This window comes from Clavelina lepadiformis, chromosome 7 (assembly GCF_947623445.1).
Source record: "Clavelina lepadiformis chromosome 7, kaClaLepa1.1, whole genome shotgun sequence".
Classification (NCBI taxonomy): Eukaryota; Metazoa; Chordata; class Ascidiacea; order Aplousobranchia; family Clavelinidae; genus Clavelina; species Clavelina lepadiformis.
This window is the reverse complement of record NC_135246.1, coordinates 16,292,333-16,314,181: the sequence shown is the minus strand read 5'-3', so window position 1 is coordinate 16,314,181 and position 21,849 is coordinate 16,292,333. Positions and strand designations below refer to the sequence as shown.

The 21,849-nt window shown below is 35.0% G+C and overlaps 2 protein-coding genes across 3 annotated transcripts; one reads left to right on the top strand and one right to left on the bottom strand.

Annotated features, from left to right (window-relative positions):
- Positions 1 to 1,525: 1,525 nt before the first annotated feature.
- Positions 1,526 to 7,204, top strand: LOC143465997 (solute carrier family 49 member 4 homolog). Its single transcript, XM_076964567.1, has 13 exons — positions 1,526 to 2,411; positions 2,708 to 2,829; positions 3,081 to 3,181; positions 3,263 to 3,482; positions 4,004 to 4,178; positions 4,268 to 4,407; positions 4,487 to 4,619; positions 4,741 to 4,876; positions 4,968 to 5,099; positions 5,291 to 5,358; positions 5,425 to 5,558; positions 5,628 to 5,807; positions 5,974 to 7,204. The coding sequence occupies exons 3-13, from the start codon at positions 3,098 to 3,100 to the stop codon at positions 6,168 to 6,170; spliced, it is 1,599 nt and encodes a 532-aa protein (XP_076820682.1). The 5' UTR covers positions 1,526 to 2,411; positions 2,708 to 2,829; positions 3,081 to 3,097; the 3' UTR covers positions 6,171 to 7,204.
- Positions 7,205 to 7,377: 173 nt separating this feature from the next.
- Positions 7,378 to 19,601, bottom strand: LOC143465350 (uncharacterized). 2 transcript variants are annotated; one of them, XM_076963584.1, is made up of 26 exons: positions 19,271 to 19,601; positions 18,638 to 18,707; positions 18,329 to 18,489; positions 18,112 to 18,229; positions 17,627 to 17,793; positions 17,149 to 17,322; positions 16,755 to 16,922; positions 16,347 to 16,527; positions 16,097 to 16,203; positions 15,442 to 15,607; positions 15,235 to 15,324; positions 14,924 to 15,045; positions 14,447 to 14,582; positions 12,398 to 12,525; positions 12,015 to 12,189; positions 11,859 to 11,929; positions 11,663 to 11,739; positions 11,156 to 11,397; positions 10,525 to 11,039; positions 9,802 to 10,361; positions 9,494 to 9,640; positions 8,945 to 9,313; positions 8,706 to 8,824; positions 8,265 to 8,496; positions 8,030 to 8,160; positions 7,378 to 7,950 (listed from the first exon to the last, which is right to left on the bottom strand). In XM_076963584.1, the coding sequence occupies exons 1-26, from the start codon at positions 19,436 to 19,438 to the stop codon at positions 7,859 to 7,861; spliced, it is 4,686 nt and encodes a 1,561-aa protein (XP_076819699.1). In that variant the 5' UTR covers positions 19,439 to 19,601; the 3' UTR covers positions 7,378 to 7,858. The 2 variants fall into 2 exon arrangements, with proteins under 2 accessions (XP_076819699.1, XP_076819700.1); XM_076963585.1 differs by having other exon boundaries at positions 8,265 to 8,421.
- Positions 19,602 to 21,849: the final 2,248 nt, after the last annotated feature.

Here is a 21,849-nt window from a genome sequence, read left to right as displayed (position 1 = left end):
TTTGAGCACGGTGTAGTTATATTAAACACATGTGATAAAAACACAAAATACGAAACAGAGAAGTAGCTTATTGCATGATTCGACGCTTAAACATATAAGCAGAACATTAAAAAGTAGTGAACATACACAGAAATGCTTTAGTAAAACAAAATTATTGCCTGAAAATAATTACAGAAACGTAGCACCATTAGATTAGTAGTTTAGAATTATTGTGATCAATGATCAGACTTAAAAATTGGCACTTTGTATGTTATATGAAAATCGAGTAGAATTTCCCTTTCGGCCAGAATTTAACGCTGATGACATTTGCTAAATCCTGAAATTTAATCGTTAGGCACAGAGCTATCAAAAAGCTGTGATGAATTCAACTGTACCGTTTGTGCTCTGTTTTGTGTTGGATGAAGCATTATATGTTTTACTATACTAATTAAAATGCGACTCTGCTCAGAAAAGTTGAATAAATGTGAAGCTTGGGCTTTTGCAAACATTTGGTTTGAACTTGAAGCTATGGCATAAGACCGTATTGGCCACTGTATGGTATGTTATCACAATATATTTATATCCAGATCATTTATAACAGACACCATTACAGTATATTCGGCTTGATTGCATTGATACACCAGGGTCCAACTAAACAGTCAGTCAAACAACATAAATGTAATTTAACAAATTTATATTGGAAGTTTATACGGAAACCTTTTATCAACTTAAGAAAAAAGACGCAATGCAAATTAAGTTGAACCAAATAAAATGCTTAACCAATTGAAAACACTTTTCTTGACAACACCAAGACATATAAAAAATCACTAATCCACCTCATTAACACCAGTGATCAGTTTCTTTATGGATAAGTTTTAAATACATTATGATACCAGGACAATATTTTTGTGTGTTTCATGATGTTCGCTGAAAACCCAATGTTATGGTACTGTTTAAGTTTTGTGCTTGATGTTTGGTTTTGAATGGTGTTAGTCTGAACCAATGTTATGACATACTACCTGAAATGTAGGAAATTATACAACCTAATTTCAAGGCTTGACAACAGGAAATAGTCACAAGTATGCTGCTCTGTATTATCACCAGTAAACAATCATTTTGTGTACATAATAATTCATTTAAAATAGCTGATATTGAAAATATCAAGTTAACACACTAGTGGTTGTGAACATATGATTTATCGAAAGCATAAGGACAGTTTGATGTAAATTGGAGTTGAAACTTAAAATATAATAAATATATGTTGGCAGAATTACATAAACCGTCATACAAATAATGAAAACAAAAGTAAAATATGGTAACACGTAAGAGGTTAAACTTTATATACTAATGCAGGCTTTTGCAAGCTTAAACTTGCTTTGTCAGGTACATGTATATGATAACAAAACCAAGTTTGCATTAATGAACTCTTCTTATCATGTTCATTGTCCAAGCACAATCATATGTAGTTCTGCCAGAGCTGAACTAGTTAACATATTAAACTTTATCAATTCTCAAACAATGAAATATTTTTTGGCAGTTAAATTTTCAAAGATATTGTTTGTAGCCTGATATATGTGAGTCAGTTTTTGAACGGCATCGGACGTTGCTTTATTGCCATAGCTCCGACACTTTTATCAAAGAAGTAGTTTCCACCCAGTGAAAGAATTACAGCGACTGCTATATCCACTTCATTTAGTTACATGGTAGGATTTTTCAATATTTTTTTAGTTGATCACTGGTAGTTTTATCACTTGCATTTTGTATTTAATGTGTTTTATATGTATAATTGCTTTGTTGACTAAATTCTGAAAACAGTTGATTCAATATTTTGTAGAGCATGTATAGGTGCATAATTGTGGCATATGATAAGCTATAAATGTAAACTAATTTTTAAATTGGTCATCAGTTTCATTGTCTTTGACTTTTATTATCATGATATGTGCTTATTTTGTTCATGCTATTTATGTCTTGCTCAATATAAATTACAAAAGTTTTAAACAAGTGCTAGTGGCAGTTATGTTGTAGGAAAGTTTTTCAAAGCACCTTTGAATGAGTCTTTAAACATAAATTGCTTTGACATGGAAATGTTCAGCAGCAATAAGTCCTGCAACAAAATCAATGAAATCAGGTTATCATTTGTACCGGGAGTTTTTATATGTATTGTGCTTTTTATACATACTGCAAATTGCAAAAAGCGCTTTTCTATAAATGTAACCTTTTTTGGTTTTTATTGTGTTTGTTGTGAGTTAAGTAACAACATTAAATGAGATTGTTGTGTTGTCATAATTTCTGTTGCTCTTTGTAGAAAGGAAATTATGTATGCTGAGTGCGCTGCGACTGTTAATATGTTTCTTACTATATTGGTTTATTATCCAAGTTCCCCTCCACTTCCACCAAGCTTGTCTACTACAACAGAAAGAATGAGTTTTAAGGTTATCTTTACTTTTATCTAAAAGTTGTATGACAAATTGCAAAAACCTTGGCTAGAACAAAATTATGCAGCAGGTTTAGAGTTTTGACACTATTAAACTTGTCACCATCTTTTTGACAGAATGGTTTTAAAGAGCTTATTCATAATCAGCAATATTTGGTTGTTACTTGCATTTTTGCCATTTCACACGGTTTTATGTTCCACTTGATGCTGTGAAAATAATATTTGTTAAAATTCTTTATGTAACCCAATATAGCTTCTCAAATTACCTAACCTATTACACCTATTGCTTTGCAGGCAAGGAACTTGCAATGTAAACAATAAATGCAAACACCATGTTAAATCAACTTGTGCTGGGTGCAAAGGTCATGTATTAATCAATGTTTCATTAAGCCAGCACGCCGAGTAGTTCTAGCTTGGTATTAATATTTATTTAGCAGCTTCAAAGTAATATATTTCTGATATTAAGATAAGTAATATATTTCTACATTAGAAGTTAAGGAAGCTTTCGATTAGCAGTTTGCTTTTGGTAATTTGTCAAAGATTTCTTTAGAACTTATTTGAAGGTCTTGTCAAATCAGGATCTGTGGATAAGTATGAGTCTATAATTCTCTGTCAGATGTATGTGTGTTTATCAGAGTATTAGGATGAATGTCTATTCTATATCTAGATAATAAATAAAACAAAATGGATGAAAAGACAGCATTGATTTCGAGCAAATCATATGAATCCCAGCCATCACTTAATAATGTTCCAATATCAGCAACAAATGTAAGTTTGTTACATGTTATTCGAGATTAAATATTGCGTTTATTAACTAACAAACATGTTTATGTTGCTTTCTGTTTAAAGTTCAAAACACAAGATGATGGTGTGACTTCCTTTCCAAAATATTCTGACGATGAAAGCGAAGAAATTGCTCCATCTACTGTCTATGTTCGTTGTCAAACTTATTGGTATCGCTGGTACATTTGTCTTATATTTTCTTTTATGGGTTGGTTGCAAGGATGTATTTGGAACACTTGGTCTCCTATAGCCGACTCTGCAAAAGTAGCTTATGGTTTCACATCTTGTAAGATATTTTTTACTATTCGCAACTATTCTTAACGATCTACCAGTACTAAAGGCATTTTGTTTTACATTCGCTAAAAACCCTATTTAATTAATATTAGTGATGGTATGGTATCATAATCTTTATCCTTGGACTGAGGAAAGTCTTTGCACAAATTAAAGTTAGCAATGATTCCTCATCACTCGAGCCTCGATTACCAAGTTAGTCGTTGTTCAAATTCCAACTGATGCTCATTTTTTATTTGTATTTTTTTATTGGATTACATGAACTAGGAACTGTTCATTAGAACCACTGAACAAAAGCAAGCGTCATTAATGCCTTGCCATGGGCAATCTTACGGTAGTACCACAAGGTATCAAAAATCAGAACATGGGCTGCATTATTGCAAGCCCAGCTCTCGAACACTTGGCTACCAAGCTGTCTTGGCCGTCTTGGCTACTTCCAATTATCAAAACTATGTTATGTACAACAGACTATTCTGCCAAAATTTAGTGTCCAACATTTTGTTGTTTTCTATTCAGTTGACATTGAGTTACTAACGAACTGGGGACCCATTGCTTTTATTGTATCAATGCCAATTTATATGTGGATCTTGGATCAAAAAGGACTTAGGGTTGCTTGTGTTTCAACAGCATTGTTTGTAGCAATCGGAGCAGGAATTCGATGTTTTCCCTTGCATGTTAATATCATAAAATAGTAAGTTAATAAAGTTTGGATCTATCTTTAGTTTCAACGCCAACAATAAAACAACGGAACGGTGAAAATAGAACATCTTTTGTTTGCAGTTTTATTCATTTTGCTCATTTTTTAAATGGAATTGGTGGATGTGTCGTAATGGCCGCACCACCACTTTTATCAAATACATGGTTTCCACCAAATGAAAGGATTACGGCGACAAGTATATCAACACTATTAAATTATATGGGTTAGTAAATATTAATGGAAGTTTATCAATCATAGACTTATTACATATATTGTTACAGTTTTTCATTGTCTTGCTATAGGAACTGGCACGGCATATATTATTGGCGATTTGGTTAAATCTCCTTCAAAGGATGTCGTTAATGCATCATGCTTCCAGCATGTTCTTCAAAATTTGACCAAGAATGACACTTGTTACGAAGTTATTCAAATAAGGTTACATCAAATTTTAAATCTGAAATTTAAAAATGTTGAACAATTTTAAATTTTTAAAAGTGCGTATTCAGTTTTACCCTGTAATCAGGATTTAACATAAATAATTGTTGATGCTTGACAGAAGAGACATCCAAAATGTTCTTTATGTTGAATTTGGAATCGCTGTGGTTATTTTTCTGGCCATTTTCGCATATTTTCCACGACATCCTCCACTTCCACCCAGCCTGTCTGCATCTGTGGAGCGGATGGATTTTAAAGTGAGTATACATAGTAGTGCAACAGTTTTATCAAGAAATAAATTATGTACAGAAACACATGAAAGTTTAATAGCAAAATTACCTTTTTTAGGCAGGTTTGAAAAATGTCAGCAAAAATCGCCAGTATAATTTTATAGCTTTGGTCCTGGCCTTAACTCTTGGTACCTGGGGGGCATGGACTGGTGTCATGCCACTTATAGTTCAACCTCTTAATGTATCTCAGGTACAGATGTCCTTTATCAACTTGATTCTATTTTTGTATGAATAATAAAAGAATATTTGAAAGTATTTAAGCAATTCTAATCGTTTAGTACAGAAGTTTATTTAAAGAACTGTTAGTTTGAAAAAATTGTATTTAAAATCAGCATTTTGTAATGAGAATAATCTATCCTACACAAAAACTACAATTTACAGGATGAAGCTGGTGAAATTGGATTCATCATGACTTTAGTAGGTTGTGGTGTTGGAATGGTTGTTGGCTGGTAAGTAAAACAGCTTTTCATCATTGACAACTTTTTAAAACTATAATATAAAATGTTAAATTTCAGGTTTACAGATCGCTTGAAAGGAAAGATGAAGATAATGCTCAGCATACTTTTTTTACTTGCGCTCATCATGTTTCTCTATTTAATCATTATCACAAATAAATGGCTAAAGTTCACTCCATTTTTACCACAGAAAGGTACAATAGGTTAAATTTTGACAACGATTGAAATTTTTAACTCAAAACTAACACCTCTCAGCATTGCAGGCGAAATATGGGCAACCAATATTATCCTGGGAATTGCAGTAAATGCAGCTATTCCTTTGGGCATGGAAATGGCAGCTGACGGAGCCTACCCAGTCAGTGAAGGCACATCCACTTCTATTTTAGTTTGGCTTTTCAACATTTCATCATTCTTCTTTCTCTTGGCACTAGGTTACGCCACAGGTACTGCGCATATAAGTTAGTTGCTGTGATTTATGAATGAAAAGTTCTGTTCTGTTTATATAAGAGTGACTGTCTCTTTGTTCAAATAAATTCATTAGGAGCACATTGTGATAACTTGGAAATTTAGAAATATGTCTCCACTCAACAATATGACCAATTGTTTCAGATCCGACGTTTGCAAATTACATACTGCTTGGCTGTTTTACCTTCTCTGTCCCTGTTTTATTTATTTTTGTTAAAAATGAAAATCGGCGCTTACATCTGGATGAAATGAGAAAATCTGTGAGAAGTACTTCAGGGAGTGAAACTTACGGCTCCATCACAGGAACGAGCTGCGGCAACACTTCTTCAGATGACAACTAACATAACTGTACTTTATGCCGCTTAGCTTGTCAGTGGGGGTTCTTTTTTATATCCAGAATAATGACTGGAATAAGCTCAAAATTGCCTGAATACTTACATCAACGCAATAAGTTCTGGTACATTTTCATACTTAACTAAATAATATCTGGTTTTATTAATTTTTTTGTTGGAATTCCATCATCTGACTTCTGATTGTCATGCAGAGGTTGAGGTAGGATCATGTTTGTTGCCATTTCAGTGTTTATTTGTGTTATATATTACATTTAAATTTATTCAGATTTTAAAAGCATTTATGAATGTGGGTAATATTTTATTACAAAAGTAAAAAAGGATCACGGTTAAAGTAATCTTGATTAAGACATGACTATATTCTCTGGCAAGTAGAGTTTTTTAAGTTTCACACTAAAGAATCAGCTACAATATACACGTCTGGTATGTCTTATGTTGAGTAAGCATATTTTCTGGGTGCCAAGTTACAGAAGAGTTCATATTAAAGCTACTGATTGGATTGGAAATCTATTTAGCAGCGATTAATTTGTTGGGTTGTGTAATACTGATCCTACCAAAGGTTAGGAAGAGATACATTGTGTGCCAAATAAACTTTTGCTGATTTCAAAAAACGCTGTAGAACACAAGTGAAGACATTTTCCTACTTCGAGTACAAAAAATAAAATCTGTTTCCAGTATGGTAACATATTGTAATTCAGCGATTATTATCAGATTGTATATCTGTGTAACATAACAGATATGAACGTGATTAAATTTTTAATTCCTGGACAGTACAGTAGAACAAACTTAAGAGACAGAGAAAAAAGTTGGATTTGGAAAATTGGTATCCTATTGATTATTCTGAGAAAGTCGCTTGCGATTTTACTCCATGTGCGGTTTCATAGGTTTATGTCTTATTGTATTGGTTGTACATTAATAGAAATTTTTCTTCGGAGTATTTTTAACTTTAATGTAAAATGTTCTGATTTTCCTGTTTCTGTCAAGTAAAAGCAAACAAGTAAAAGTGGCATTTTTTCAGCAAAATATAAATAATGAACCAGGTCTGTGGTGCACCACCTGGCATGTCGATTTGGACAAATGTTTTGTTCTTTTCTTAGAACCGTTCTAGGATCCTGAAGTACAATCACAATGCAGTGGGCAGAAGTGGACAATGTCTCACTACTGTATCAAATTACTTCTTGATACAAAAAAATAGAAGTATGTATGAAAATAATTTAATTCACAAGGCAAGAAAAGGTTCACAGTTTTATATATAACCTTGATAAAGACAATACTTAATCATCAGCAAATTTCCCCTCGGGAAATTGTTGTCATATCAAAATTACAACAAACAAATGCAGAAGTAAGAAAGTATCTAGATCCACAGGGTCTTGTGGTGCAATGGCATGAATCGTAGCAACTGTTACTGAGTTTTAATATAAGTTGGGCATGTGTGGAAAAAGATACGTTAGTTTGAGCACAGTGTAGCTGTATTAAATACATGTGATAAAAACACAAAATGCGAAACAGAGAGGTAGCTTATTGCATGATTCGACGCTTAAACATATAAGCAGAACATTAAAAAGTAGTGAACATACACAGAAATGCTTTAGTAAAACAAAATTATTGCCTGAAAATGATTACAGAAACGTGGCACCATCAGATTAGTAGTTTAGAAATATTGTGATCACTGATCAGACTTAAAAATTGGCACTTTGCATGTTATATGAAAATCGAGTAGAATTTCCCTTTCGGCCAGAATTTAACGCTGATGACATTTTCAGAGCGCCATCTGCAAGCAAGTAGTCGAGTTCGTTTTACTCAGTGCTGGTAATTCGGTCAACATCTGGTTAATTTATCACAAAACTTACACATTTTCTGCCAATGTAATGGAAGCTGAGCAATGTCCGCTTCATGCAGACGAGGTCCACGCTGCATTGAACGGCGCCGACTGAGCAAAGTTGAAGGTCTGGGACTTTGTTCTGGTAACTGGTTCTCAAACCTGCGCAAGTTTAGAAATATTTACTGTTACTGTTAGCCAACACACATTAAGAAGAAAGATTTTCCTCAAAATATGAGATTCAACACAAATTTTGGCTACTTTACCTAATATTAGATGAAGTTTTCCTCTGAATTGGGGTGTAACTCTCTACCGCGGTAACAGGTTCATCAAATCGACCGTCATCTGTATCAAAGTCGTCGTAATTGTAAAATGCCATGTGAGACGTTTTCGGTCGCAATGTTTTCCACGAAGGTGCGGCAACTGTTTTGAATTGAGTTTTGGAAGTTGTCATTTTTCTTTCTGGCGAATACAGCTCATGCAACACCAGCGTTTGGCCTAACAAGTTAATTGTGGAATTACACCCAAGTAACATGCAGTAGCCATTTATGTGAAATTGATTAAGCCGTAGGCCAACAATTTCAATTGCTTAAGCCAACTTACATAGAAAATACTGGTAGATCACACCACTATTCTATAAGTGGCCAGGCAAATTTTACTGCACGGTCTAAACAAGTTTACAACATGCTGTTGGTGTTTAAACTCACCATAAACCTTACACATTTGTTGAATCTTATCCCTCACGGCAACATCATGGGCCGTAAGTATCGATTTTTGTTTTCTTCGAACCGGATGGCTTGTACGAGGCCGGACTTTTCTCTGATGACTATTTTTTGCAAAGTGATAATTCTTAATGTTTTCGTAACAGCTTTGGTACTACTGTTGATATTTACTTATAAATATTATGTTCGTTAATTTGGTAGACATTTAATGAAGCAATATTTACTGGGAGCTTGGTTCCAAAATGATATCCGACAACAGAGATGCCCGTTTCAAATCTGGTCTTCTTACTTCTGATTTTGGTTCAACTCGGCTAGTACGTGGGCGCTTTTTCTTCTTGACTGAAACTTTCTCTGCATTTTGAGAAATTCTAGTTCGGTTCACTGCACTCTTGGGATGAATTTTCTTCTTTGGTTCTTTTGGCTTCGATTTACTTGGAACGGCTTTATTCCGTTCAACTTTCCCTTCATCATTTGAACCTTGAGATGACGCATCTGACACTGGTTCCACCTCAAAAAGATGAGGTGTTTCTGAAACACTGCTTCTGTGGTAAATGTTGTTATCTTTGCGATTGGGATATTTCTGTTTGGCATACCTATTAAAAACATAAACTCCTAAATCTTTAAAGATTTGAATCAGAGTTGATATTATTAATCTTTTTAAATACTTTGTCAATAGCAATTAAAAGGGTAAAGTAAATTTTCACCTTATTTGCAGCTGCCCCCATAAACACTCTAAAGTTTAGAGTCTAAATGTATTATGCTTATTTGCTTACCCTCTCCATGCATTTTGAATGATCTTCGCAGCGGCTGTCGCTTGCTTAAAAGCGTTCTTTCGATTACGTTGAATTTGAATCAAAACTCTTTTCTCAGCTGGAGAGATTGACATCAAACTTTCGATGTACTCGGAAAGTGAGAGGTTACTGCAGAGGAAGCATGAAATAATGTATGCAACATATAACCTAACTGCTATGTAAGTCCCCGTAACTTGCAATGGCCTGTGTTCCAGCCTAATGCTGCATAGTTTTTCTTCATTCAATTTATAATAAAGTAAAGTAGCGTACATTGATATGAGTTATTATACCTGTCAAGTATACCCGAAGTGCCTACTGGGGCACTGTCTGCTGAATTGTTAACTTCAAAACTGGATGATTCATCAGACTTGTACGCCAAACCATTGACTCTATGAATTAAGATATCTCCAGCTTTTATGCCAGGAATAATATCATTATCTGAAACCGAGTCATTGTCCATTGGTTGCACACTGGGTCCACCTATTTCTGGTGACTTCGTTTGATTTGGTAAATTTGCTACAGTTTTATCAGATTTTGAAACAGTTTTAGGTTTGGTCGTTTGTGATATCTGATCCTCACTGCCATTACGATGGTCAGTCTGCTGGCTTGTAGGTAAAACAGAAGTTTTTGTTTTTATTTCATTAGACTTTTGACTTTTTCGTTTTCGAAATGATTCCTTTGATCTTGAAGTTTCTTTTTCACTTTCCGTTGAAGTTTTATCAAACGTCCGATTATGACTTAATCTTTCAGGCCTTTCCTTCTTCTTTTTTTTCAGCCTTTCTCGATTCTTAGGATTGGTTTTTAAGACAACAGCATCTGAAGTTGTTCCAATAGGTGAAGTTTCCCTAGCCTAAGACAAAAAGAAAATATGTAGTAAATTCCACATTCCAACCCATCTACCTATCTTTCAAAACATGCAAAATGCAGTTAATGCAATCGGCTTAGAATTACCATCATACAAAGTTCTCTGTGGTTTGTACCATGATTAACAAATAAAAATTCATATGACAAACTTTGAGATTGGGAAGACTTTCCTCAGTAGTTGATTTCTTTATTGATGACGTTTGATTTTCTCGTTGGACATTCTCCAGTGGAGGTTCTTTACTTATCCCCAAAATAACATTATTTTTTTCATTTTCATCCTCTTGAAGTTTACAATCCTTCTCAGAAGCGTCATCTTCAAATGTTGGCTCTTTTTCCCTATCCATTATATTTGTCGGTGATGGACTTCCTGGTGATTTCGAACCACTTCTATCGGATGCGGAGTCAGGGATTACTGCCTTTCCTTCCGATGGAGCATCATTCAAGTGCTTTGTTTCTTCACCTTCAGTTTGCTGGCCTTCTTCAAAGTCTTGAGAATAAGTTTCATCATCGCGTTCATTGTTTTCAGGTTCAGCCTGGATGCCAATTCCACTGTCTTCCGATCGTTTTGGTTCAACATCACCTGCTGTAAATGTCGAAGTTTGAGTAACTGGGCTGGTTTCGTCTTCATTCTTCTCACAGACTTTTACTGAATCACCATCAGATTCTGTAAATAAAAAAACTAGATAAAAATCAAACACGGTATATTTAAAGCAGCTGTATTGGTACACAACAGTTTCTTCATTACTTCAACGTTTCTAATTTTATCCACTAATAACAAACCCTCATTTGTTTCGATGACAGGTTTTTCGCTTGTGTACTTGACACGAAGCAAATGTTCTGATGTGGACTGAATTGTTTTAACAAGCAGAGAATTTTCTTCAAGAATGTCCGCACGAGATTCGTCGCCTGAATACACACTGTCTGCCAAGATGGAGTTTGTGTTTGGAGTAGTCGGGGTTGGTTCCTCTCCAACTGAGTTAAGGTGATCCATTGAGGAGTGGATTTTGTGCTTTCCACGATTTCTGTATTAACATATAAGAAGCTGAATCAATAAGAAAGAGTTTTGCACTGCAGAAAATGTGCCTCTATTATTCAATTTTGAATGTACAGCACTTGTTTGAGTTCTAGTGTCCTTGCAATGACCAAGTTTGTCAAAAAAAAAACGTTTTTCTAAAAGATACTAATGCACTAGTAGTTCCAAAATCAATATTGATAATACACATATTGCATAGCATCCAATATACATGGCGCAATGACATATTATTATACATCAAAACACACTGGCACCTGTCCTTCCTGCTTTTGTTGCGTAACCTTTCGTGTCGAACGAGAAATTCTTTGCGATGAAGGAACTCTTTCCGCACCTGGGGCAAAACATGCAATTACTTAACAGAGAAATATCATCGCTACATATTCTGATACCTTACGCATTTATATTCCGCAAAAATTTTAAATGTTCTCGGTGCTCGCAGCATTAAGCTACCTGGTGCCCTCTGAAGCAAGCTTGAATTTGAGCAGCAGCGATGTGACGTATGGTCTCAGACGACAAAGCACCTGACGAAAAGAGGAAATAACACAACAACAAAAACTAGGCAACTGAGTGCTTTACAAAACAAAAGCCATGACATGATGATATTACCTTGTTCGATAAGGTACTGGGCAACCTCATCTCTCTCGTTGAAAAGAGCATGGTCGAGAGGAGTCAAACGCTCCTCTGTATACTCCATGGGATTTGGGAATGCAGAATATTGGAAGAGCAGCTTCGTAGCATCAAGGTGACCAGACTGCGCAGCCCAGTGTAATGCAGATAACCCCTAAAGACATAAAAAAAGTTAAAGTGATGAAAATAAACTTGTTTGAATTAGAAATGCTGAGGGTCATATGTAGGTTACTGTGTTATTGCCTCATTACAACAAAATCAGTTTAGTTGAAATGTTCTTCGCTGAATATTGGAAATACAATGCCAGCTCCGCTGGAGCAACAACCAATAAAAATTGAGATTAAAAAAGGTAAATCAATTACTTCTTGATCTTGTAGATCAACATTCGCTTTATTTTCCAGCAAAAGATTCATGCAATTGATAAAACCACCAAATGCAGCACATAGTAACGGCGAACGCTTGTAAGTATCTCGTAAGTCTGGATCTAAACCTAGCAATCAAACATAATTACAAAGTCGGCACAAACAATTGTTTTCTGTACATGAATAAATTTCCTATAAACATACAGTAACGGCAAACTACGCTGTAGTTGGTGCCTATAATGAACCTTTCATGTCAATTCTATGATCCTAGTCAAGCAAAACTAACATAAAATCTACACGATTTAGCAAAAATTTAGTGTATGACGCTAGGAAAGACATCTTTACAAACAGCATTTGGGACATCTTGAACATGAACATTGAGTCCATCAAAACATCAACTCAACGAAAAAAATTTCATTTTTAAAAACTACTAATTATATATAATAGTGTATATAAATCACAAAAAAGAACAACTTACAAGTTTATATAAAATAATCAGTGCATATTTCTCAAGGAAAAATATTAAACCAGTATGTTTGAAACCTCATTTTAAAGGAAAAAGTGACCATGTGGAATTATGTTCAGCTCTATAATGTATTTGTATGGACAATGTTTGATTTATATAGATGACATGTCCACACAGTAAACAAAATTTGCGAACCAATCGCTATATTTGAACAATAATTCAGCATTTTAGGCCTTAAAAAGTTTTTCGTGATGTTTATCAAGAATTTCATTCAATGATAAACCAGTCCATTCATCCATCCAACAATAAAGATTTCTATGAAAAGATAGGATGATGCCAAGCTGTCTCTCCAACAAACGGTTCTGTATATAACTCTGCACTGCCCATACGCTGACCTCTAACCTCAGGAGTTTATAGACACAAACATACGATGTCTGATTGCTACAGTCACCAGTACTTTTTCTCGCATCTTCAAGCCAGGTGGAAGTAAGTTGATCACGATCAATTTTCTTCAAAACAAAGTCAAGTGGACTTTCAGATTTATACTCGTTGCGGCATAAAGAAAACGTCGCATATATCTAAATGTTTTATTATCACATCTTCCCATTCTTCTTCCGGCAGATTATGAACATTATCTGATGTCCCCGAATCTGGCAAAACTACTGTGTCTATTTCATATTTGATCTTATTCTTTAAAAAACATTCCATTTTGAATACAGAATGCATGTATGGAAACGTCACCCAGGTATCCTCAAATAAATCTAGTGACGCTGAAGATCGAGGTAGAAAGGTTTTCGCCAACTTCTGTATAGGTTTTGGTATTCGAGAAGGAAAATAGTATTGAATGTGCTCGTAATATCCAATCCCATTTTCATTTTCAAACGGTTTAATGTCGAGTATTCGTGCCCCTTCCTTGTCAGGTTCAACAACTGACTCGTTGAGATTTGACCAAGCCGCAGCAACTTGGTATTAAAGCATTGATAGCGGAAGAACTATGCGAATTTCCCAGCTCAACGATTTTTTTGTAAACATCCCAATTAAAATGCTTGCCAATGTGACAAAATCTAAAAAGATTTGTAAAATGCAACAATAATATATACCAGATAGTTTGCCATTGGTAGATCTATTACTTTTTCTATATTTCTTTTCCTAAGGCTTGTTATACTCTTCACTCTGTTCATTATGAAAAGCACAAATGATTAACGTTGCCCCAAAATACAATTGCGCATAACTCTGCATGCAACACACCTATCCTGCTTTGTGGTGAATGTGTTTGCATAAGCTATCATTCACTTAAATATACAGTATTGACAACCAACAGAAAATCTAAAACAACAATTTCCTGTTATAAAATTGTGGTTTTGCGATTACTGGTATTTTACCTATCAAGCATGATAGTCCTTCACATGGTAAACACAACACCAGTATAACTTGTACATTAACGGTTTATTTCAGATAGAGCATTCTTTGAAAGGTTTAAAAGTTTCGGGGGATCAGGATCATAGCACAACTAATGCATAATAACAAAAACCTAAAAATGTAGTGAATTTAATGATCTAGTATTCAAAAGCTTCATAATTTACCTTTTTTGATGAGTAGGTCACATATCTCAGCGTGACCTCCGAGGGCAGCCCAGTGCAGAGGCGACCTTTCTTCTTGGTCGTGAAGGAAAATGCTCGCGTTGTAATCCAAAAGATGTTTAACCACATTGATGTGTCCCTGTTTAATGTGTATCAGGTGTTATAATTTTGAAACAAGCAAATAACGCTAAATTGCAATAAGTATGTAATCGTGTAATCGTAATATTTTAAACTGTTCGCAGTAATTGTGTTGATAGAGTTTATGGATGATGGATGTATTGTGCTAGCGTGTGGTAATATTGAACTTAAACCACAAGAAGCATTAGAGGAGCTACAAAAACAACTATAATTAAGCAGAAAGGTTGAGGATAAGCTGAGATTATTTTATCGATTCAATAAACTTATTATTAAAAACCACTTTAAAGTCTCCACTTGAGTCGTTCAAATGTTCCGTTTAAAATAAATAATGAAACTCTTAACCTTCTCACAGGCACCAAATAGGGGTGTGTGGTTCATGTTATTCTGAAGATCGTGGCGAGCGTTAAAATGTAGCAAGAGCTCGGCTGATCTCGCACATCCACTCCATGCAGCCATGTGAAGAGCTAGAAAAAAATGACCGACGCCACTTAAACACTGATAAACTAGATTAAATCATTTCTACTTCGACCACCATCAATTCAGCTAATAAAGACTTTTCACAGTCTCTTTCACGAAAGAGTCAGAAAAACAATGCTAATATTTCAACTCATAAAACCAGTGATATTCAGTAAGGCTTTTTAGCTGTCGCTCACCAGTGTTGCCTTTGTTGTCAGTCCTGTTGATGTCAATCATGATCGCCTCTTGTTTTTTTAGTTTTGGAGAGATATTTTCTTGGGACTGGCCTGTCAATCAATTTTAAAGACACTTAAAACAAGTAAACTCCTATGAAAAAGCAGATTAATCCTATAGATGACAAATATCAGAGGATGCTGTTGAATAAATCTGAAGATTCAACGAACCATCGCTGTTGCCATCTGTGGATTTATTTAAGTTTCCCAGGTTAAATAACATTTGTATGACATCATTTGCTCCCTTTCCCGCAGCCCACATTAGGGCATTTCGTCCCTCAATGTCAGATTGATCGAGAATGCTTGCATCATGTTTCATCATTTCCATGACAACTTCCTATTTATTAGAAACACGACAATTTAATTTTGACACAAATTAATCCCTTGTTTGAATTTACTGGCATTGGGGCAGTGTTACAAAATAAACCCAAACTTGGAAAAAGATTTTTGCAATACAAATACATACCGCTACATGTCAATAAGTAAAGTCAAGGAAAGTGTACATCCATAGCTTAATAACAAAGCAGTACAATAATCATATTATTTCCATACTTATTATCCACTATTCATTGAATTCAAGTGCTTAATACATAGCAATATCAGAAATAAACGTCACTAAGTGGCACTTGATTTACCAGCACAAACAACACCAGTTGAATACTTTTAACTTAATAAAACGATGTGGAGAATTTGTTCAATATGAGTGTTGACAATAGAAATACGATAACTGCTATAGCATAGCAATGCAATAAATCAGCAAGGTATATATTCAAAATTAAGCTTTGAAATAAAGAATAAGCACAATAATTTCCAATATACCACTTACAGGTTTGTTATGTAAAGCAGCATACAAAAGTGGTGTGGCCCCATTGCCATCAGATATCTTGTTCTTAGCACCAAATGACAGGAGCAACTTTACAATTTCTGTATTGCCTGAATTGAAAAAAATTTACATTTGATACAAGTATATACAGAAATTGTTGATAAACAACACTTATCTAATAACAATGGCGTGTATACACAAAAACATGTTGTTCTTTACCAACGGATAGAAATCAGACAAACAAAAGTCATACCTAGCTGTGCTGCCCAGTGTAATGGGGTGCGGTAGGTGTGGTCAAGACGATTTACTTCACACGCTTCCTCGTCAAAATTAAGCAGATATTTAACAACAGGAAGGTTGCCATGAGCGACAGCAAAGTGAAGAGCCGTTCGACCCTCATAATCTTGCCAATTAAGAGCAACTCGAGCACAGACCTGTGTAGATTGTACTGAGTGGTTGTAGTTATTAAGTTATCAAAACTACGCGCCGACTATAAGCTGTCCAACATAACATTAACTATTCACTAGTCAGCCATATGGGGGCACCTCAAAAGCTAGCAATAATATTCTACTAATGAAGACCAATGATGACAAAAAATGTTACACAAAAAGGCAACTGGAACAGGACAACGAAAACATGACAGTAAAAAACTATATCTCACCAAAAGTGCTTCAACAGTGGCAACAGCGTTGGGGTCATGTGTATTTGCGGCCCAATGCAATGGAGTTTTTCCTTCTTTATCCGACAAAGCCGGGTTGCATTTGTATTTAATGAGGAGTTTCACATATTCGGTGTTATTGAATGCAGCACTCCAATGCAGAGCAGTTCTCTTAAATAAGATCAAAATAGACTTATTTTCTCACAGCAATCACAATCTAATTTACATGCAGCAAGGCATTTGTTTATGAAAAGTAACTTGCAACTCTTAACAATGAAATAAGATCAAACAAGAGTAGTAGAAAAACGACATGTTTTGTGGTTTGGGTTAATTTTATAACATATACAAAGTATGCAAGTAAACTAAGAGTTTTCTTATGCCAGCTATCGTCACATACATCCTGATTGTCGGTAACTTCTACCATCCCTGGACCTAAGCGCTTAAGCAAGAAATGAAGACAACGTGCATGGCGGTTTCGTGTCGTCAGATGAAGAGGCGTCTGTCCATCGTTATCTTTCATTTCTATGTTGCCACCCCTCTCATGCAATAGTTCGAGAAACTTGTAACTGGCCTAAAATCATTATCAACTGTTACCTACAAGAACATGCTTCTTACCTAAACACAACTTTCTTCCCATTGTATAATAATGTGTTAGGTGAAAACATAAAACAAAGAGCTCTTTCAAAAAAATAGATATTTCCATCGAGAACATTTAATGATACACCGATGTCTATCAGAGCAATTTACAGTTTACTAGTTTCATAGTATTACAGGACTACACCAAAAAGAACAGAAATTTTAAAACAATTGTGCAATATATAATGCAGTTTGCGTGTGAATCAAGACATCAAGTGCACCAGGCATAAATGACTAACTTTGTGAGCAGCAAGATGCAACGCACTTCGGCCAGCCTTATCCACTTGATCAAGTTTGCATTTGAGTTTTAGCAAAAGCTTTGCACACTCAAGTCGATCTGACAGTACGCAATACATCAACGGTGTCCGACCAAAATTGTCTGGAGCTTCCAACAGATCTGGATACGCTGAACATTAGATAGTGTCAAGTTGAAACAGATAGTACAAAAAGATACCAACATGATCAAAAAGCTATCACTGCCAATATGTTTTCAATTAATAAAGCTAATGGCAAAGTATACAAGACTAGCACATTTATTTCAATTGAACACAAGCCATTCTTTTCCAAAACTGCCACATTTATATATGTAAGTAGAAGCTACCAGTATGAGTACACACTGGATACTGTGAAAAGATCATAAATAGCCGTGAAATATACATCATATGTAATTTTAAAATCTAAAATTTAGTAAGTCAAATCAATAGAATAGATTGAAACACAGTACCAGTTAAAAGCTTTTTCACTTCTGATTTTTCACCACGTATGATGGAAGCATACAAAGCCATCATCTGGTTTGCTTTATCTTCATCTCCCATATCACTGCCAACTGTAGTAGGTTCCCCCTGTAACAATTTTTTAAAATCTAATAACACTGATAGTAGAATGAAAATATTTAATAAAATCCATAATGAATACTGATGAAAAAGATTGCTGACACTTACCTCTGTAGTAGACGCAACAGCAGGAATGTTGTTTGGGGAAAGATGGTAGTTACTGTTCTGGTAATTATTATTTTCATTGAAATGGTGAGTAATCACATTTGATGCATCAGATGGTGCAGTTACAATCACTTCAGGATGTGGCATATGGTGGCTGTTCATGTCTATACAAAAAAAACTAAATATCTACACACTATAGACAGACTCGTCTGCATCAGTCAGTTGATTTGTTGTTAACAATGTCATATCAGCGTTGGTGTACAAGACCACTACAATTGGTAGCCCAATAATTTAAAACCAACTATGTGCTACCTGGCACAACAATGGAATCTTCATCTCCATCTCTTGTATGATTAGATTGTACTTCAATAAGAGGGGGTTCCTATGAGCAAAACATGTCAAACAATGAGTAAGTCCAAAGAACTTGACAATCTCAAACAGCCCACTTAACGCACAATTCTGTAATTGTAGGGATTGTTAAATATGTTGACCCACGGGCCCAATGAATGTGTAGTAAAGTGAGAGTTAAAAATAGCACAAGTCTCTGTTTAATACCTCTCAATCATAATGGGAAGTGGCTCTTAATAGAGTGAATGTTATGATAGCATTGTCAGTAAGCTTAAAAAAGGTAAAAACAACAGACAAAAGATCCCAGCTTTATTGACATTAATTTTGAATTGAAAAAACATCTTGCTTCGCAAAATAGATGTTGAATAAATTTACAGTACATTCCACTGTAATCTAATTCAAGCTTCCGACTTATTTTGTTATTATATGTATGGACCGAAAGGTATCTATGACAGTATCAAATCAAGAAGAATTGCGCATGCTATTTTATATCATTTGTTTCTTTAAAATATATAACACGGACTAACAAAAACTACGTATACACATAAATTACTAAATACACTTTGTTTATTAACTGTCTTGTTTACAACCAAATACCTCAAATAGTTTTGTTTCACTGTCATGGTAGCTATTTGAAAAAGAAACACCACCAGAACGCCTCAGTCCGGCAGAATTAGTTTGCCGTTTGATTGTTACTTCCTCATCTTCAGTGTCCTCTAACACGGACACTGTTGCTCGACGAAAATGGCGCTTGATAAAGTTCATTGGCTTTTAATTCCGATACTGAACCTTCTTATATTTGCGGATATTCCGCTCAAACATATTTTAAGCCAGCTTAGAGCATGAGTGTTACAAATTACGATTTACTGCAAAATTATATCAGTGTGTCTCATATTAAACAATTACAAAACTGTAACACAAATAAAAATTTGCAAAAATATGTTAGGCTATGGAATATTTATCCTCAGATCTCAAACCATAATGATTAAAAAAAGTCCTTCTGTCTTTGCAAGTAGTCAGAGCTGATGCAAAACGATGGCCATTGGCCATTAACTTCATTTCCACATTGTTATAACTATCGTTCACCATCTGTAATGACAGGTGGGGTCAACAACTTACATGTTTTTGCACAACTTAAACTCAACAACCACTCTTTGTGAGTCTATCTATCTCCAAGTTATAGAGCTATGCCAGACAGCAAATGAGAAATACTGGTAGTAGTGGTACCACTAGGCCTATTAAATATCATCATATTATAGACATATAAAAGCTACATGTTGAATAAACCTTTTAATATCACTTTTATGCATATTACAATAATAACATAGTAAAGAGCTTAGATAAAGGCTGGTTTGGTCTCCTTTACATAGCTACATGCCTACATTCCCATATCTGCATTGGCTAAGAGGATCGAGTATGGAGATATTATTTTGGTACTTCATAAGGTACTTAAGCTTTCAGGTGTATAGTGCATAATCAGAGCCATGTCATACGTTTGTATATTAGACTCCAGTTACCCAAATTGTGACGTCATTTGGTTGTGCACTAGAACCACAACTTTTTTGTCTATTACCTCATTTTTGCTTCTCCTTCAGCCTATAGTATACGTAAGTGCGAATGTAATAGGGACCTGAAAACACATAGACCTACCTTACCTATAAGTTACACTTAGTAGACTAACGTCCGTATAAGCTACATCGTAACACCCAAAGTCAAAACGCCTAGAAAACATGTTTTTTTTTATTAATTTTGGTAACACTGACAACAGCACCTGCAGAAGCGACAGCAAACAACAATCAGCAGACAGTCAAACCGAACAACGCAGATCTAGCGTATACAAAACAAGAAATGGGAGCCCGGCGGTATACTTCCGAAATGGTACAAGTTCGTTAAGACCAAAGTTCGCAAAAAGTTTGCTTGAACTACAATAAAAAATTTTATCGAAATTTTTTATCCAGTCACAAATGGCGTCACATCATTGTTTTGCAAAATTACTGTATTTTGCTTTACTTGAGTTTCGAACTACAATGCTGGATTTATTTATTTTAAAGGCTGTCACTAGTTCAGCGGGATTCCTTAAACGAACATTGATTTTAAATGTAGCTTAACTTCAGTCATTAAAACATTTTTGTAGTACGTTTTCAAATGGTTTATGGTTACCATATCAAATCGCAATTTTGGGGAAATTTTGTGATTAGGGTGATCACTACAAAACAACAATATTTGATATGACTTTCAAATATTCATCTCCAAGTCAAGCCACCGTTAAACACTGAAGCATTTTCGATTTGCCCAAAGTTCGTAACTTGTTAACAATTTTTATTTTGAATTTCATCCGGAAAGTGCGCAACATTGCGGTGGCAAGGACAATAGACTTGCTAGAATTAAATCAAACGGATTTTAAGGTCTTTCCAAGTGAAACTCTTATCTGCACGATTTTTTATCCCATGGGATACCCTATTTTAGTAATTACAAAGTGCTTCATATCATGTCCAGGATAGATAGGCCTGTAAAGGAGATAGCCCTCACACCTCACCAGACACTAATTTTTATAATGCATAGACCTATATTGTCAGCGAGTGACTCATCTTCCGTCTCTTCCTGTCTTGTATTTGCCTTCTCAGGTATCGAGATGGTGTTCCAGAGAATTAGGTAATTAATTTTATCCTTAATAGGCTATACCCTACTTTTCATATTATTTTCAACGTCAAGGTTTTATTTTTTATTAATGATTTTTGCTATAAAATCAGCCACTAATTAAATTATTTATTCAAGGTTTTGCTGCCCTCTTTGTCTGTTTTCATTAGCCTTTCGTAAAATCATTAATTATTAACGTTTAGGTCCGGATCCTGATGACGGATATGTCCTAATGTTCTTGCTGAAAAGTTTCTTTGTGGGTTTCACGCTGCAATTAATTGCAGTAGGGAAGATTCGGGTGCATCATCCAAGAATAATGCTCAATTGGACTGTGCTTTGTCCTCTGACGGTTACGTCACCAGTCATGAGTTGTTTTGTAAATGCTGAAATTTTATTATGGGATCTTGTGATTCAATTGCTGACCAAGCTTAAATTCTCCTTAATGACGTTCAGATAAATTTCCTCTCTTGAACTGGTGTGTCATATATATAGGCTACTGTTGTAATGTTTGCAATCTTCACTTTTTACTCTTTCACTTG